We start from the raw sequence: 20,000 nt of genomic DNA, 5'->3' as shown, positions 1-20,000 counted from the left end.
AGCCGACACGCGTTTTAGATAATGTTTGGGCATTTTCAAGCTTTATTAGATAGTACAGAGTTGAAATGGGGAGACAAAGAGAGGGGGGATGACCTGCAGTAAAGGTCCACGGGTCAGATTCGAACCTGCGGCCACTGCAAAGAGGCCTGAGCCAGTATGGTACACGCTCTATCCATTACGCCACTGGAGCGCCCGCATTGGTATACTTTTAATGTCTTGCACAAGGAATTAGGCCTTTTTTAAATTTTTAAAACCAACCTGATTTGGATTTGTTATGACATCTTTGGTAACAGCTCTTCCTCCTCTCCGTTAAATGATAGTTTTGTTTGATCGGAAAGAGTCCCAACTACTGGAAAAGCAGTTAATGTTGAAGATAACGGTTTAAAGTACTTTGGAGGGGATGGGGGGGGGGGATGTTTGTTTGTTTGTTTATTTGGAGCTTGTCTTCTTGAGAACACCTGCTGTTCTTCTAAAGGAACTGAGAGGGTGGTATGGGACCCCTTGGCCTCCTGCCCTCACCAAATTAGCACCCAGGCTGACGGGAGACTTGACTGTCCCTCATCACCCCACCCTCCCTTCTCTCTCTCCATAACTCCCTCTCTCTCTCTCTCTCTCTCACACCTAACTCTTGCCCCTGATCCCTCACTTTTCACCTCTGTAAATGCTCTGCCATGTCAAGAGCAGGGCCCCCTCTGTCACTGAGCTGACCATGGCCCGTAGCCAGTGTGAACCTTTAGACACAAGTTCTGTAGTTATTCCAGCAAGCCCCTCTTCATTACATCGAAACTCAGAAAGGTCAAATATCAGTATATCTTTGCCAAGGGGACGTTTGTAAATCTATACTCTACTGTATATTAAGACACGCAAACCGTTAAAGTTACCTCAACAAGTAGGACACCTTCTTATCCTAATGCAATCATCATATAGCGTGGTTATGATTATATGGCATGGTTATGTTTATATGGCGCGCTGTGGAAGGCTGTCAGTATTGGAGAGGTGACAAAAACAGTATGTCAAATCAAATCAGTTTTATTTGTATAGCCCAATATCACAAATTGACATTTGCCTCAGTGGTCTTTACATTCCATACAATATGATACAATATGATACAATATGACACCCTGCCCTTACACCCATATCTCGGCTGAGAAAAAACTCCCAGTAAAAAAAAAAAAACCTTTTACCGGGATTAATTTTTTTTTTTTTTTTAAGAAATCTCGGGGAGAGTTGACAAAGTAAGGGATCCCTCTCCCAGGACGGACATGCTGCAATAGATGTCATAAGTAGAGAAAAATCACGAAGGATTTTGATCATTGACCAGATGTTTACATAATACTAAAGTAAAGCGTGAATAGTGTGGATGCAGGAGGATAAATCCCTTCTCTAAATGTCTACATTTACAGAAGGGATCAAATTAAAAAGTAAAGATCACCATGACAAATTCGTAACGCTTGCGACTAGGAAAAATCCCTTTTTTAAGGTGTAAAGTCTCGTTTTCAAGGGCATCAGATAAAAAAAGTTAAATTAACAACAAACACTGTGCCAATGAGAATCTAACCACACACAATCAACTCAAAATCAATCGAACTGCATTAAGCAAACAACCAAGACTACACAATTACAACCCTTGGATAGCCACAAAGGAACACAAGAAATAAAGATCACGCCAATAAGGAAGCCACAATCAATTTGTGTTTGAGATAAGAAAACAAAGCGTTCTTAAATTAACCAAATGAGGACAACGATTGACTTTGTACAGGTAAGTGATTCCAATCAAAAGAAGCCATAAACATAAAAGCTCTTTTTTCCAATTCCCTTATAGGCTACAGGGACCAATAAAAAAGTAGCTGATCTGTGCTCCTCAGTGAGTAATGTTAAGTATTAGAGATTTTTATTTTTTTTTTAACAATACAAACCTTTAACAAGCAAGGCCTAGTATCTATGGACACCAGAGAATTACACTCTAATCACATGTGATTATTAAACTTTTCAAAACAAGTGGAATGGTGGTAGGATGGCCTAGAGGAAAGGTGGCCGACCAGTAACCATGAGATCTCTGGTTCCTCCTCCCAGTAACCATAAGGTCTCTGGTTCCTCCTCCCAGTAACCATGAGGTCTCTGGTTCCTCCTCCCAGTAACCATGAGGTCTCTGGTTCCTCCTCCCAGTAACCATGAGGTCTCTGGTTCCTCCTCCCAGTAACCATGAGGTCTCTGGTTCCTCCTCCCAGTAACCATGAGGTCTCTGGTTCCTCCTCCCAGTAACCATGAGGTCTCTGGTTCCTCCCAGTAACCATGAGGTCTCTGGTTCCTCCTCCCAGTAACCATGAGGTCTCTGGTTGGATCCTGGCACCGGACAGGAGGGTGTTAGTTACAAAACTAGCAGTGGCTGGTATTACGTCTACAGTGTCCACCATCTCTACCATTGTGTCCTTAAGCAAGACACTTAACCCCAAACTGCTCCAGGGGCGCTGTACTATGGCTGACCCTGTGCTCTGACCCCCTCCGAAGTGTGGTAACTTGAGAGGGGATATGTGGAAAGACAAATTGCAATGTAACCATTGACTAATAAAGTAACTTAACTTAATTGACCTGCTGCTATAACTTTCCCTCAAACATTTAAGGAAGACAAAGTTGGATTTTATACAATTTGCCTAAAAAAAGCACCAGAAGTCGGTCACTGATGTTGGGTGATAAGGTCTGGTTCACAGTTGGCTTTGCTGTTTGAGGGTGTTGGATGTAGTGGAGGTCAGTCAATGTCCACACCAATTCCACACCAAACTGGGAAAACCATTTATTTATGAAGTTTGGTTTGTTCCTGGGGTATAAACATGTTGAAATGGGAAAGACTCGGAAGTAAATGTCTAAGAAAATTATTTTTATTACAATATAATTTTAGACAGGAATAAGCAGCATATTTTCTAAATAGAGAAGATTGAACCATCAAATCTGTAGCATTTTCCCTTGAAAAATTACTTGTAGTAAGAGGTTAATTTTCTGTGGACCAACTAAAATGAAATGTTGAATATTACATTATGTACAATAAAATCTGAAGTAATTTTATTTATGGCTTTTGTTTTATCACCGTCGACAAATTATTTCAGCTCAAAATGGCCTGGCCTTGAAGGAACTAAATGTTGACCCGCTGCTGCCCTTTTTCCTTCCCCGACCTTAAAGGAGAGCAGCTGTATTTAAGCCAAACCTCTATCCCCTGAACGATTCTGTTTCAGAGTCCAGTGTGAAGGAGCCCCTTGAAAACGAGATGGGTTCACCTCAAGGGGTTAGACGTATTCCCAATAAAGACTTTGAAGACCCCTTAACTCATTATGAGCAGCGCAGTCCTCACGTTAGCTTGCGTGATTTTCTTTTCGACACCCCTAGTCCCCTCCCCTCCCTCCCCCCACCCACACACACACACACACACACACACACACATCCCCCTCCACGCGCCGTCAGAGCCCCTTCTCTTTTAACACTCTGACACATTTGCGATGCTTGTGTGTCCCGGTGGGCTTGTACATCGGCCCCTTGTCTCTCATTCGGAAGCTGAAACAGAAGTCAAGGGCCACTGTGCGACCGGCTGACTCTGTTCCATCACTCACTGGCCCAAAAGACTCGGTAGTATGATGGATGGATGGATGCTCACAACACTGGCATCTGCAACCAGAGCCCAAGTCCTGGTTTTAAATGCACACCACAGCGAGCCCCTATGTGCATGTGTGTGGTGACTGACGTAAAGTAGCCTTCTGCAATGGGCCCTGCATGTGTCTTCAACCCTTCACTCAGTATGAGGAAGCAACGTCAACCAACACATGGGTCCTCACACCACCAGCTCCTCTTTCTGGGCGTTACTACCATGTGTCTCACACAAATGATAACGCACGCAGTTCTGAGGAGTTTCATGGCTGTGGGCTCGACCCAAACCCCATAGTTAAAAGTGAGAACAAAGTAAATTATTTAATTTGTAACAACATCACTATTTAAATATAGTTAAAAATAAGGGCTGACCCTGAGTAGTCTACTCTTCGACGATTCAATCCAAGGAGCCCGACTCGACTTCCAATCTCAAAGTAGAATATTCACAAAATGTGGTTATGAAACAAATTATTATTCTATTCCTGCAATATGGGGAGACTGAATGTCCTAATATCGCACATAAAAATATGATTAGACAATTAGTCGACTATAGGCAAGCTTCGACCAATCAGATTCAACCATGTAAACACTTAGTTTGGGACACCCCTGGTAAAAATGTTAATCAAGTACACTTTGTACTGAGAGGCAGATTCAATAGCAGCTACACTGTTTTTAAATCATATCAATAAATCTATCTACTGTAAATATATCCGCCACTAGTTAAAATCTGGCGATGTCAAAGCTGCTGATAACGTAGCTAAGTGAATTACCAAATAAATGAAATTACTGGTATAAAATAAGTATTGAATCATAACACACAAGTCTCATAACATACACAAGTAGATTCAGAATTCATTGGGGCGACTGTGGCTCAGTTGGTAGAGCGGGTCGGCTGATGATCAAATGGTTGGAGGTTCGATCCCCGCCCTGCCACCATGTGCCATGTGCCATGGTTGTTGTGTCCTTGGGCAAGACACTTCACCCAACTTGCTTCGTGTGAATGTCGATAGTTAGCCTGCTATCGGTGTATGAATGTGTGTGTGAATGGTAACGTGGGAAAGGAAAACAGGTCTCCCTTGTAAAAGAGTCTTCGGTCTCAATGGGATTTACCTGTAGAAATAAAGGTTAAAAAAAAGAAAAAAAGAAAGAAAAACCCTAAATAAAAGCACAACATCTCCTCAGACCTAAACATACCCTACTACTCCTTTGTCCACATATCCTTTCCCCTGTTTCTTGTCTATCACTCACGGACGGTCTGCTGTCTTTCTGCCTCCCCCCCACCCCACACACACACACACACACACCACCCCACCGGCCGTCTTTCTTGCCTGGGGGGTCGTGACGTGTATGGTTCGGGGCATGGGTTCACATCCCTAGAGGAATCTTGTGTTGCCCTTTAGGGATGGACACACTTAACCTCCAAGTGCCCTAGTCACACTTGGAAAAGGTTTTACAAGACACGCTTACCTCCCAGCTTTTCACTCTCTCTCTCTCCCTCTCTGTCACACACACACACACACACACACACACACACACACACACACACACACACACACACACACACACACACACACACACACACACCCCTAACCTACTCTCACTATACTAACGGACAGATTCACATATAACGTATGTAATAATGGCGGTCCTTAAGTGGACAAAGCCCCGGGCCTTTTTCCCTCTTGATGCATCTAATGGGAGCTGCTGATTGACGGGCGCAGTCATCCCTTTGACCAAACATGACACTGTGTGTGTGACACATACGACATGGGACATAGTGAAATGTTTGTGGCAAATCACGACCACCTGACCAGAGTCCTAATCCGTTTAAAAAGATTTCTGTCAGCTGTCAGGGGTAAGGGTCAGGGTCAAGGTTGCGTTCACAGGAAATACATGTTTTCATCGTGTCTTATTTATTGATGGACCTCATGACTATTATTTTATTTATTTTCCTTTATTTATTCTCGAAAGATCAATTGAGGGTTACCCTCTTTTACAATGACGTCGAGACAGATACACAATATACAATGAGAATACACAACAAGCTTACAAAGAGACAACAACAATTAAAACATTCAGATCAATTGAAAAAAGCAGAACAATAGCCTAATTAAAACAGTTACAAGTGGAATGGGGCTGATTCAAAATAATAACTTTAAATTGGTTAACAGTTATGAGTGTATTTATTTTAATTTGATGTTGTATGCTACAGGAGCATATGGCTACTCTAGGTTAAAGCATATAGCGGCTATTATCATTTAATTATTCATCAAGTATGTTGTCATGTCTCCTTGGAAATCCTCCAACAATTGGACAAATACCTAGACAGGGATTCTGCTCTTAATGTGTGGAAACAGTATGTAGGTTTTCAAGAATATATAGATTTGTTGTATAGTTCATTTCAATGATGAGAACACATGACAAGAAAATGACCATATCATATTTCTAAATATTAATCTGAACCACAGACATTTATAATCCCATATCCTCCTGATTGCTGAGTATATTGAGAACAATGGATTCGATAGCCAAAGTAAAATTAGACATTTTGTGAAATTTTCTCATCCCTTTAAGAAGATCAAATTCCTAGACAGGGATTCTGCTCTTAATGTGTGGAAAGATTATGTAGTTTTATAAAAAAAAAATACAAATACATTCATTCTCCAATTATCCAAATAAAATGTTGATAACACGTGACAGTCAAGGAAATAACCATCTCGAAATTGTAAATATTAATCTAAATCACAAACATATACAATCTCATCTGCTCCCAAAGTGCTCAATGGGCGACTGTGGCTCAGGTGGCAGAGCGGGTCGGCCGATGATCAAAGGGTTGGAGGTTCGATCCCCGCCCTGCCACTTGTGTCATAGTTGTTGTGTCCTTGGGCAAGACACTTCACCCACCTTGCCTCGTGTGAATGTCGATAGTTAGCCTGCTATCGGTGTGTGAATGGTAACGTGTAAATGGGAACAGGTCTCCCTTGCAAAAGAGTCTTCGGACTCAATGGGATATACCTGTATAAATAAAGGTTAAAAAAAAAAAAAATCAAACGGTTAACATTTGAGAACATTGGGGTTCTATTGCCAAAGTAACATTGGACATACGATAAAAAAAATATATAGAGTAGAATAAAATAAACATAAATATGATGCATTTTTAAATTTGCCATTTCCGAGAACCCTTTAATAACCATTGGAAGAGCATGGCGACACACACACACACACACACACACACACACACACACACACACACACACACACGCTTTAATAACCATTGGAACAGCATGGCACAGCTGTAGCAATGTGCATCCGTGTGTGCGTTTTCCTCTGCGTGAGTCTTGAGCAGAAGAATTCCCCTTCTCTCTCTGGTCAGCCCGAGGTTCCCCGGGTCAGATGGTATAAGTTACGGCTGATGACTTTGCTGCGATGATGGACGAGCACACAAGCAGTAGCCACACACACACACACACACACACACACACACACACACACACACACACACACACACACAAACATGCACGAATGCATACACACACGTACACACACACAACTACACACACATACGCTGATACAGACACGCACATACGCAGACCTAAGCTAGCACGCACACGTACGCACACACGCACCCCTATACACTCACACACACACACACACACACACACACACACACACACACGACACCCCAATCATCACCAGAGCCACCATCACCACCCCAACCCAAAGCACACTCTGTCCGCTGGGCACGCCTCTCTGTGGTGACATCAACCTCCACACAACTGACAGCTGGTGGCACGCAGCAGGGGCCTCCTGTTTCAGTGTGTGGCCCCACACAGCCGTCAAGCCTGTCACTCCATGTCAACTCTTCATCCACACACACACTAATAGAAGCCGCTTAAATAGTGTAGCAAGTCCATCTATCTAAAATACTTAGAGAAATACTTTTTTTTTTATAACAAAATTTAAAAAAAATATTTACTTAAACCTGCAGTGTGTAGTATGTGGGGATTTTTTTCATAGTAGACTTGGTAGAAAATTATTATAATATCCATAAGTACGTTTAATTTAGTGCATAATAGCTGATTTATTTTTTTTATTATTATTTTTTCCCTTATATCTCTTATATCTCCGTATTTCTCCATACCATGGACCAAGGCATGGGCGCCGCCATTTTGGAAGCGTCATAGTTGGAATGTCATCAGTTCTACAGAAGCACAGAATGGAACAGTTGGCCACACTGTGTCCATCAGAACTACCAGAATGTTCTTGAAGAATTTCTGTTGCTTCTCTGAACGGGAGCCATAGAGACCAACTGTTGTGATCTAGAAGTGTACCACTTGATGATGTCATATTACACACTGCACCTTGAAGTATATCAACATACATTAAAACACATGTATTCAGCTAATATAGTAGGTCCAACTAAAATAAGTACTTTTTTTTAAATTTGTTTTTTTTAATGACATATTTTACTGTTTTTCATCAGTATCAACATACATTCATAAAGGTAGTAACAGTATCAGTTATGCTATCTTATTTAATTTCACAGGACTGAGCTAAATAGATGGATGGATAGATGGATAGATGGATGGATAGATAGATAGATAGATAGATAGATAGATAGATAGATAGATAGATAGATAGATAGATAGATAGATAGATAGATAGATAGATAGATAGATAGATAGATAGATAGATAGATAGATAGATAGATAGATAGATAGATAGATAGATAGATAGATGGATGGATGGATAGATGGATGGATAGATGGATGGATGGATACAATAGATAAAAAAGTGCAAAGAATATCTAAAGGAAATAAATAAATAAATACTTTTTAAATATATTACTGTCTAATCTCGTGCGTCTGACTTGCAGGCGAGTGTGAATTGCGAAAACACATTGTAGAACTAAAGAGCAATTGATGAACGTTGAACCGTCTGTCTTGTCATCAGCGCCGGTTCTCTGAAGGCAGTTCTGTTTTTAGTCTGCGGCAATAAATCAAGAGCATATGCTGAATTACTTAAAGCTCCTAATGAGGAACTTTTAAATGGTCATGACATAGTCCAAACATTTCTTCCGATGATCATAAATTACCTGTATCAGCAAACAAGACCATCAGTCAAGAGAACGCTATTTCTATATAGGAATTATTTATGATTTAACTTGGGTTCAAATGCCAGGAACTCAGACAAAACGATTTACGACCTGAACATCCCGTGCTTTCCGAACGGCACTAAATCAAAGTGTAATCTGCTTCACCGTCGTCATATTACCATCGTATCCCTAAACCAATGCACGCGCTAGCAAACATCTTTAGCACAGCAGCTGCTGGGCTACAATCAACAAATCAAAGTTCCTCGTAGCTACTAAATAAACCAAAACTAGTAGTGGCTGGTATATCGTCTACTGTGCCCACCGTCTCTACCATTGTGTCCTTGAGCAAGACACATAACCCCAAAACTGCTCCAGGGGCGCTGTACTATTTTTTTATTTTTTTATTTTCCTTTATTTATTCTCGAAAGATCAATTGAGGGTTACCCTCTTTTACAATGACGTCGAGACAAATTACAGATACACAATATACAATTAGAATACACAACAAGCTTACAAAGAGACAACAACAATTAAAACATTCAGATCAATTGAATAAAGCAGAACAATAGCCTAATTAAAACAGTTACAAGTGGAGTGGGGCTGATTCAAAATAATAACTTTAAATTGGTTAACAGTTATGAGTGTATTTATTATGGCTGACCCTGTGCTCTGACCCCCTCTGGAGTGTCCTAACATGAGACGGGATATGCGGAAAGACCAATTTAAATGTAACCATTGACTTATAAAGTAACTTAGCTTAACATATTAACATCAAACTTCTTGAACTCTGAGGCTGTAGCTAACGTTGTAGCTTCTTTTAGCTCACGGCTAGTTCACTGTTTGTTTAAATGTCACGTATCAAAGTTGTGACTATATATGCACTGAGTGAGACATTTCACATTGATGGATACAGTTGTCAGTAAAACTCTGGTGGACAAATTATCTTGTCAGTGTTCCCTAACGACCTCATATGTATCTTTTGATTCCTTTGTAATGCGATCTGTGTTACTTATCCACACACACACACACACACACACACACACACACACACACACACACACACACACACACACACACACACACACACACACACACACACACACACACACACACCGAAACCACACACACACACACACACACCAAAACCAATCTATCAGGGATCCTCTAAATATCTCCAGATATTGATGTTGACACATGTTGAAATACTTGTTTCATGTTGCAGTTTTAAATTTCAGCAGCACAACACATAGGAACTAAACTTTCTAGCAATGTTGTCCATTTATAGCCTGGTCCTGCCAGACCATCGCACTTCATTTCATTGGAACTGGAATCGCGAATTGGACAAAAGTAAACTCACATGAAGGGCGGGTGTCTGTTGAAGTTTAAAACTACTGGATCTGCCCAGTGCCACTCTGGATCTGCCAACCAATCGCATAACGTTTGGTCGTGACGTATGTCATGCGCCAGCTTCTGAGCCACTCTCTCTGTTCGCTGATTGGACTGGTAGAAATCTGGCTGGATAGAACCCACTCATATACCGCACACCCAGACTGACTACTGAAGGGAAATTGAGCGGAAGTATGTAGGCGGGCGGTGCCAGGCTAGTCCATTTATACTCTGGTAGCATGATCTATCGAGCCACCACTACATGACAAATTAAAAACACACACAAACACATGGTTCGGATTCCCTGGCAGGAATGTTTAAATGGATCCACGTTTCGACACTCGACAGCAGTGAACCCAACGATCTTGTCTATCATCTTGAAAAATGAGTTAGACTATTACTAGTGCTACTCTAACATGACATGATATACTCAGATGACTTACGGGATGCAGTATTTTTAAGACTGTGTGTGTGTGTGTGTGTGTGTGTGTGTGTGTGTGTGTGTGTGTGTGTGTGTGTGTGTGTGTGTGTGTGTGTGTGTGTGTGTGTGTGTGTGTGTGTGTGTGTGTGTGTGTGTGTGTGTGTGTGTGTGTGTGTGTGTGTGTGTGTGTGTGTGTGTGTGTGTGTGTGTGTGTGTGTGTGTGTGTGTGTGTGTGTGTGTGTGTGTGTGTGTGTGTGTGGGGCATCAAACTATGTCGACATCTCCGGCTACTAGTCTGTCGGAAAGTACCACTGGCTGTCTCTCTCACACACACACACACAAGCAGATCATATTATCATAACCTACACATGGCTTACAGCGAGTTATTAAATTGTGGTAACTCCCTTGTTAAATCTGATGTTAGCGAGACGTTGCTGTCTACAGTAGGAGCGCCAGAGCAGTGGGAGTCAAGACATGAGCCCCAGGGGACGGGGACATGGGAACAGGCTCTGTCAATAATAAGATTTATGATCCGGCAGGGTGGCGGGGGGAGGGCAGAGAGAGAGGGAGACAGAGAAAGAGATAGGGAGAGAGAGAGAGACACACAGAGAGAGAGAGAGAGACACACACACACACAGAGGGAGAATTTGAATTTGGGAGACACACACACACAGAGACAGAGCGAGAGACACGCAGACAGAGACCGCTGTTCACTGGAATGAGCTGTCAGGTGTGGAGGGGGGGATCACTGGGGGGGATGCCCTAAGAGGATGGGTGAAGGGGGAGAGAGAGAGAGAGAGAGAGAGAGAGAGAGAGAGAGAGAGGCTCTCACACACAGAGAGAGAGAGACACATACAGAGACACACAGAGAGACAGACATACCCACACACAGAGAGATGGCCTCACACACAGAGAGAGAGAGAGAGATAGCGACAGAGAGACACACACAGAGAGAGAGAGAGACTCACACACACACACACACACACACAGAGAGAGAGAGAGAGAGAGTGACAGAGAGAGACTATTAAAGCTCTGAAGTGGAAGACAACTTAACAGAAAGTGTAGTCCGTGTTGCTTACATGGTCCTCAGTCGTCTTGAGGTTGTGACTCTGAGACATTCACCGATCCACTAATGTGACGGAACATCTGTCTCTTCCTGTTGATAAAGATTCATCTTATTTACCATGGGGTCCAGGGCATTCAGCCGATCTGCCCCCCACCTCTGGAACGCCCTCACACCTGTCATCCGTAGCTCCGACACTCTTTCCACATTCAAGACCCGTCTAAAAACCCATCTTTTTAAACTGTCATATTCCATATAATTCATTGTCTGCCACCCATCTCACCACCCTTGTGTAAATAGTTTTAATGTGTCTTGTTCTTGTTCTTGTTGTTTTTTTTTTTTTTTTTTTTTTTTTTTTTTTTATCATTGTTGATTTTCTTTTTTAACTCTGCCCTGTAAGGTGACCTTGGGTGCTTTGAAAGGCGCCCTCAAATAAAATGAATTATTATTATTATTATTATTATTATTATTATTATTATTATTATCTACATGAGCCATTTGTCAAGTTCTGAGTGGATTCCACAGTAGGACTAATATGAGACGATCAGACATGCTACACCATAAAAAGGATAAACTATGATTTTGACTCTGTAGGGCTGTTGGTTCGACAAAATTACATCGAGTCTTATGGTTTTAGTTCTGTTGACTTGTCGAAAGAATGTGTGTGTGTGTGTGTGTGTGTGTGTGTGTGTGTGTGTGTGTGTGTGTGTGTGTGTGTGTGTGTGTGTGTGTGTGTGTGTGTGTGTGTGTGTGTGTGTGTGTGTGTGTGTGTGTGTGTGTGTGTGTGTGTGTGTGTGTGTGTGTCGACTGGAGTAGATTATCTGTGGATTCACTGCGGCGAGTCAGCGAGAGATGGATGGGCCGGGCGGTGTGTGAGCTGCATGAGTCTGCAAACGGGGTCTTCACAACACACACACACACACACACACACACTCACACACTCTTACTCACACACACACATATACACCTGGAGCCTCAATCTTCCCCTAATAGACCCTTTGACAGTGGCCTGCCTTGCTATGCGTAGCAGTGTGTGTGTGTGTGTGTGTGTGTGTGTGCGTTCACATGCCCATTGGTCACGGGCTTTCTAGTGCGAGATTGAGACCCCATTGCTCCCGTAGCCACTCAACCAACACAACCTGCAGTGGTTTACAATCAGACCGACGCCCGTCCATTCATCCCTGCTGACACACACACACACACACACACACACACACACACACACACACACACACACACACACACACACACACCCAACAGTACAGCTCACTATAGATGTCATTAAACAGTACATGGAACAGCTGTGTGACAGAGTTGTGAACATGGCGTGTGTCACTACGTTGGAGTGAGTGTGTGTGTGTGTGTGTGTGTGTGTGTGTGTGTGTTCTTGTACGGCACGTGTGTGTGTGTGTGTGTGTGTGTTGTGCTAGGTTACTGGGTGGGAATCATGGCAGCACCTTTTGACAAGCCCTATTTGTCATGTGCCCCGACGCCCAAATAGCCCTGACTGCAATACCGATAGATTGTGGGAGAACAAGTGACTCCTAGCAGGGCAAGTAATCCTGTACAAACCCCCTTTTTCCCACCTCCACCCATACACTCTCTCTCTCTCTTTAACACACACACACACACACACACACACACACACACACACACACACACACACACACACACACACTCGCTCTCTTTAGCTCACACACACACGCGCACACACACACACACACACACACACACACACACTCACTCTCTCTATAGCTCTCTCTCTCTTTTGCTTTTATTTCTACTAGGTCTCTCTCTCGAAACCCAACACACAGACGTTTTTTTCACACAGAATGAATAGTCTGGTTGATGTCCGTATCACTGTGTAGTATATACTATAGCTTTATAGTATATACTATAGCTTTATACTACACTACAGTATTATATCTTTTTCGCCATGGGATTTGTCGCAATACAATGCCAAATTCAGTTTATTCTAGTTTAGAATGTCGATAGTTAGCTGCTGCTATCGGTGTCTGAATGTGTGTGTGAATGGTAACGTGGGAAAGGAAAACAGGTCTCCCTTGCAAAACAGTCTACGGTCTCAATGGGATTTACCTGTATACATAAAGGTTGAGATAACCATTTTCCTGGGTCCATTAAAGGGTAGTTATAGTTCATATTAACTTTTATATTCATGATTTTGGTCCTTTTTGTACCGTAACAGGCCTAACTCTCATAGTAGTCCCTCCATTGTGAAAATGTAAAGTGATGCTAATCTAATCTATTTCTAGAACAGAGGTTTGTTTTTACTTCCTGGTATTTTCCCACAAAATTGTGTGTGTGTGTGTGTGTGTTTCCTTAAACATGCACTGAGTGTCTCCCCCCACCCCCCTCCTCTAGCCCGCAGTGATTTGTTCAACAGTAAATGTTTGTCTGAGATGAATCCTCCAGCTGATCCAGGGCTGCATCCCAGATTCCCGGCTGACAAATGAAGCTCGTGCCTGGGGGGAGGGAGAGAGAGAGAGGGGGGTAGAGCGGTGGAATGTGTGGAAGAAGTGGAAATCGAATCATTTTATTGTTCGTCACCACACGCACACACACCACACACACACACACACACACACACACACACACACACACACACACACTACTGGTGCCCTCGTGGTCACGGTTTGTTACTGGACGCTAATTAAAACGACGACAATCCTGACAATTGGCAATTAAGGACTTGTGAAAGGGGTGAAGGGAAATGAGCTCTCCACTGCGGGGTATGAAGCCATTTGTTATCCCTGTTTCACACCTCTCTACACTCTGTCTCTTCTGGACTCATTAGGAAGACAGAGGGCTGTCACTGACCACCGCACTGACTGATTGGTAGACAGGGGAGAGGGGCAGATAATGACATACAAGACAGTTATTTTTTTTTTTTTTTTGGGGTAGAATAATAAAAATTTACACAGTGAGCAAGTGATTCATGTCGCGTTAGATATATTCAGGCTTAAGTGGAAGTTATTTTTAACTTTTTTATTAAACACAAGTTGCTGTGTACGATCTGGAATTTGAGGAATTTCGCTAACAGAAGTTTTTAGTAAATTCTGATTTGGTTTGCACACCTGGGCTGTGTTCGAAAAGCCCTACTAACGTCCTACTCATACTAAAAGCCCTACTAACGTCCTATTCATACTTAAAGCCCTACTAACGTCTTACTTATATTAAAAGCCCTAATAACGTCCTACTCATACTAAAAGCCCTACTAACGTCCTACTCATACTAAAAGCCTTACTAACGTCCTACTCATACTAAAAGCCCTACTAACATTCTATTCATACTAAAAGCCCTACTAACATCCTACTCATACTAAATGCCCTACTAACGTCCTACTCATACTAAAAGCCCTACTAACATCCTACTCATACTAAAAGCCCTACTAACATCCTACTCATACTAAAAGCCTTACTAACGTCCTACTCATACTAAAAGCCCTACTAACGTCCTACTCATACTAAAAGCCCTACTAACGTCCTACCCATACTAAAAGCCCTACTAACGTCCTACTCATACTAAAAGCCCTACTAACGTCCTACTCATACTAAAAGCCCTACTAACATCCTACTCATACTAAAAGCCTTACTAACGTCCTACTCTTGAGAAAGTAGTTGTCGGCCACCTACAGGATCACCTCCAACACAACAACACCTTTGAAAAGTTTCAATCTGGCTTCCGCTCCGCCCACAGCACGGAAACAGCTTTGTTGAGAGTCACAAATGACCTGCTGATGACTGCTGATTCTGGTTCACCATCCCTCCTCATCCTCCTCGACCTATCTGCAGCATTTGATACGGTTGACCATCACATACTGCTCCAGCGTCTACATGACTCTGTTGGCCTCAGAGGTACAGCACTGAGCTGGTTTGAGTCCTACCTCACTGGCAGGTCAGAATACGTTGCCATGGGAGGATCAAGGTCTCGCTCACATGCTGTTGGCTGCGGGGTTCCACAAGGGTCGGTGCTTGGACCCATCCTGTTTATCCTCTACATGCTCCCCCTCGGTAAAGTCATCAGACGCTTCGGGATATCCTTTCACTGCTACGCGGATGACACGCAATTATACATCAGAACGGACACTCATTCACCACCATCAGCAGCATCACCTCTCTCCATGCTCACTGCATGTCTGGAGGAGATAAGGGCGTGGATGAAGCATAATTTTCTCCAGCTAAACAGCTCAAAAACTGAAGCCATCCTCATTGGTTCCCCTCATCAGATCCGAAACTCCACCATAACCTGCATTACTTTCTCTGGCAAAGACATCCCTCTATCATCAACAGTCACTAACCTTGGTGTCAGGTTTGACCCCCAGCTAACCTTTGAGGCCCACATCAACCACCTCTGCAAAATATCATTTTTCCACCTAAGGAATATAGCCAGACTTCGTCCCACACTCACCTTAAGAGATGCAGAGAAGCTTGTCCACGCCTTTGTCTCCTCCAGACTCGATTACTGTAATGCACTTCTCAGCGGGATTCTCAGCAAGAGCATACAGAAATTACAACACATTCAAAACAGCGCCGCTAGAATCCTGCTGAGAGTACGCAAATATGAGCACATCACTCCCATTCTTCACTCACTACACTGGTTACCCATCTCCGCTCGGATCGACTACAAAGTCTCTCTCCTCACATTCCAGTGCATCCATGGCAACGCCCCCCAGTACCTCAAAGAACTCCTCACCCCCCAGACCTCAGCACGCTCACTCCGCTCCACCAACAGCCACAGACTTCTCCCCCCAAGGACTAAGTGCCGCACACTGGGAGACCGAGCCTTCTGCTCCTCTGCTCCTCGACTGTGGAACACCCTCCCAGAACACCTGAGGGTTCCACAGTCGATTGATTGTTTTAAAAAGGGCCTTAAAACGTACCTTTTTAAGAAATCTTTTAATCTGTAATTTTTTGCTCATGTTACTTTGATAACTGCTTTTAACTCTTGTTTTAACTTATTATTTTTTTTTTTTTTTTCTTTTTTTTTTTTTTTTTTTTTTGGTTGTTGTAGCACTTTGAGATTTTTTGCTAAATATAAAGTGCGTTATAAATAAAATTTATTATTATTATTATTATTACTCATACTAAAAGCCATTCTAACATCCAGCCCTACTAATGTCCTACTCATACTAATTTTGACGTCAATTTAAGTATGTTGTGTATGCAATTTTGTGTAGGCGAGAAATGCCCGGATGAATACTTACTTTTGGAACCACCCAGAAGTTTTGGTAAATTCTGATTTTCTAAATTCAGACTTGGTCTTTGCTATTGTTTAAACTGTTGGGGGCGACTGTGGCTCAGTTGGTAGAGCGGGTCGGCCGATGATCAAAGGGTTGGAGGTTCGATCCCCGCCCTGCCACCTGTGTCATAGTTGTTGTGTCCTTGGGCAAGACACTTCACCCACCTTGCCTCGTGTGAATGTCGATAGTTAGCTGCTGCTATCGGTGTATGAATGTGTGTGTGAATGGTAACGTGTAAATGGGAACAGGTCTCCCTTGCAAAAGAGTCTTCGGACTCAATGGGATTTACCTGTATAAATAAAGGTTAAAAAAAAAAAAAAAAAAAAAAAAAACGGAGACTTAGACGACGAACCCCCAATGCAAATACTTTTCCTTGTGAGAGACCGTCAGCCCGGCGCAGCGCTTCATAAAACAACATGATGGATACACAGTCAACAAATAAATAAAAATAAAAACACTCCGTCCACTTTTTTTTTCCCCACAGTATTTTACACTTACGCTTGTACTGTGATGGATCTGTAAAGAGATATAACGAATGAGACTTAAAGTGAGAAGGAGGGAGAGAAGGAGGGAGGGAGAGAGAGAGAGAGGGAGGGAGGGAGAGAGAGAGAGGGAGGGAGGGAGAGAGGGAGGGAGAGAGAGAGGGAGGGAGGGAGAGAGAGAGAGGGAGGGAGGGAGAGAGAGAGAGAAATAGAGAGGGATAGAGGGAGAGAGCAGGAGGGATGAAGCCAGCCAGCAAAGAGACAGAGGATATGATTTATTATGCTCATAAAAATTCTGCCTTTGTTATTCCCTCTCATTTTTATATGTGAAGCTTATTAAAGAGCACACCTGCCAGAGTCCTCAGACAAGCTTGTGTGTGTGTGTGTGTTCTTACTGTGTGTGTGTGTGTGTGTGTGTGTGTGTGTGTGTGTGTGTGTGTGTGTGTGTGTGTGTGTGTGTGTGTGTGTGTGTGTGTGTGTGTGTGTGTGTGTGTGTGTGTGTGTGTGTGTGTGTGTGTGTGTGTGTGTGTGTGTGTGTGTGTGTGTGTGTGTGTGTGTGTGTGTGTGTGTGTGTGTGTGTTCAAAATTATGCTGTGTATAAGTGCATGTGTTCACAAAGCGACTGGATGTTAAACTCGCTTCTGTATCTGTAAGCGATTCTAGTTGAATTTTTGATTTAATTCCACAGGTAAAGTTACTATAGACAGACATACAGGGCTCACGTTCTTACAGTTTTACCCCCATTCCCTGGTCCTACTTAGATATTTTCAAGCATTAGGACGGTAAGAGATAAAGGTAAAATAAGGGATGGTAGGATGGCCTAGTGAAAACGTGTCCTCCCAGTAACCATGAGGTCTCTGGTTCCTCCTCCCAGTAACCATGAGGTCTCTGGTTTCTCCTCCCAGTAACCACGAGGTCTCTGGTTCCTCCTCCCAGTAACCATGAGGTCTCTGGTTCCTCCTCCCAGTAACCATGAGGTCTCTGGTTCCTCCTCCCAATAACCATGAGGTCTCTGGTTCCTCCCAGTAACCATGAGGTCTCTGGTTCCTCATTCCAGTAACCATGAGGTCTCTGGTTCCTCCTTCCAGTAACCATGAGGTATCTGGTTCCTCCCAGTAACCATGAGGTCTCTGGTTCCTCCTCCCAGTAACCATGAGGTCTCTGGTTCCTCCTCCCAATAACCATGAGGTCTCTGGTTCCTCCTCCCAGTAACCATGAGGTCTCTGGTTCCTCCTCCCAATAACCATGAGGTCTCTGGTTCCTCCTCCCAGTAACCATGAGGTCTCTGGTTCCTCCTCCCAGTAACCATGAGGTCTCTGGTTCCTCCCAGTAACCATGAGGTCTCTGGTTGGATCCCTGGCACCGGACAGGAGGGTGTTAGTAGTAAAACTAGTGGTGGCTGCTATTACATCTACGGTGCACCACCATCTCTACCATTGTGTCCCTGAGCAAGACACTTAACCCCTGAACTCTGACCCCCTCCGAAGTGTTATTACTTGAGAATTTACACAATGTACCATGAGTAAATAGACAAACGAAGTAAGGGATAATGTAGAGCGAACGGGTCACTCGCGAGAAATAAAGGCCGACAAGGTGAAGCAGGAAAATTGAGCGGGAGTACGAAGAGGGGCGGTGCCAGGCTACGAAGCTCCCTGCTCTCCTGATACATGCAAAGTCATGTTGAAAAAGTATTCCATTGTTTTCTGAACGAGTAGCAGCCTCTGTTTGTGGACGTCTATCCATCAAAACTATGACGTAGATCCTTAGCAACGGTCATTATACCCTTGACAGCGGTCTGTCTTGCTGGAAATAACAGACCTGTAGAATGCCATGATTGACCAATCAGAACACAGGATTTATCAGTGCCATGTTGTGCTTAATTTGTTCTTTGCCCTTTGTACTGCGTTATTTTACCGTTTGTGTTCTGTGTTGTGTCTCCTGTATGTTTAGTTAGTCTGTAACTTTGTGTTGCTGCTGATGCCTACCTGAACAGGTCTCTCTTGTAAATGAGACCCTGGGTCTCAATGAGATTTTACCTGTATAAATAAAGGTTAATAAAAATAAATAATAAATAAAATAAAGAAATGAAATGCACACTTGTTATGTTTATTTTTCATACATATCCATCTCTCTCTCTCCTCTCTCAGGTCCGCCCTCCTCTCAGCGTGTGTTCAGGAGTCGTTATAAGATGGTGACTCGCCCGGGATCAAGCACCGCTCACTCCCACCATCACTACAACCCCGCTCTGTCCTGGAGGGCCAAGAGGATTCAGTCTGCAAGGTAACACACACGCTTAGAAATACACATTAAAACATTTTAAACACATTGGGGGAAAAAAAAGTTGATAGAGCGCGTACCATATTCGCTCCGGCCTTCGTTGCAGTTGTCGCGGGTTCAAATCTGACCCGTGGACCTTTACTGCAGGTCATCACCCCTCTCTCTCTCTCTCTCTCTCTCTCTCTCTCTCTCTCTCTCTCTCTCTCTCTCTCTCTCTCTCTCTCTGTGTGTTTCCCCATTTCAACTGTGTACTATCCAATAAAGCTTGAAAATGCTATAAAAATTATCTTAAAAAAAATAAAAATAAAAGCATATATATTTAAGAAGGAGATATGCATAGATGTTTGGGCGTTGCATCAATGCAGTCGGATCATTCACCAATG

The 20,000-nt window shown here is 43.1% G+C and overlaps 1 protein-coding gene across 2 annotated transcripts in view; it reads left to right on the top strand.

Annotated features, from left to right (window-relative positions):
* Positions 1–20,000, top strand: part of zc3h3 (zinc finger CCCH-type containing 3) — a 102,914-nt gene that overhangs the window by 31,941 nt on the left and 50,973 nt on the right. For both annotated transcript variants that reach the window (XM_080032645.1, XM_080032644.1), the window contains exon 6: positions 19,488–19,620. In XM_080032645.1, the coding sequence (XP_079888771.1) occupies positions 19,488–19,620 (133 nt within the window). The remainder of the gene's footprint in view (positions 1–19,487; positions 19,621–20,000) is intronic.

This window comes from Ammodytes marinus (assembly GCF_949987685.1).
Source record: "Ammodytes marinus genome assembly, chromosome: 8".
NCBI lineage: Eukaryota > Metazoa > Chordata > Actinopteri > Uranoscopiformes > Ammodytidae > Ammodytes > Ammodytes marinus.
The sequence above is the reverse complement of the archived record's forward strand: the minus strand, read 5'-3'. Positions and strand labels throughout refer to the sequence as shown.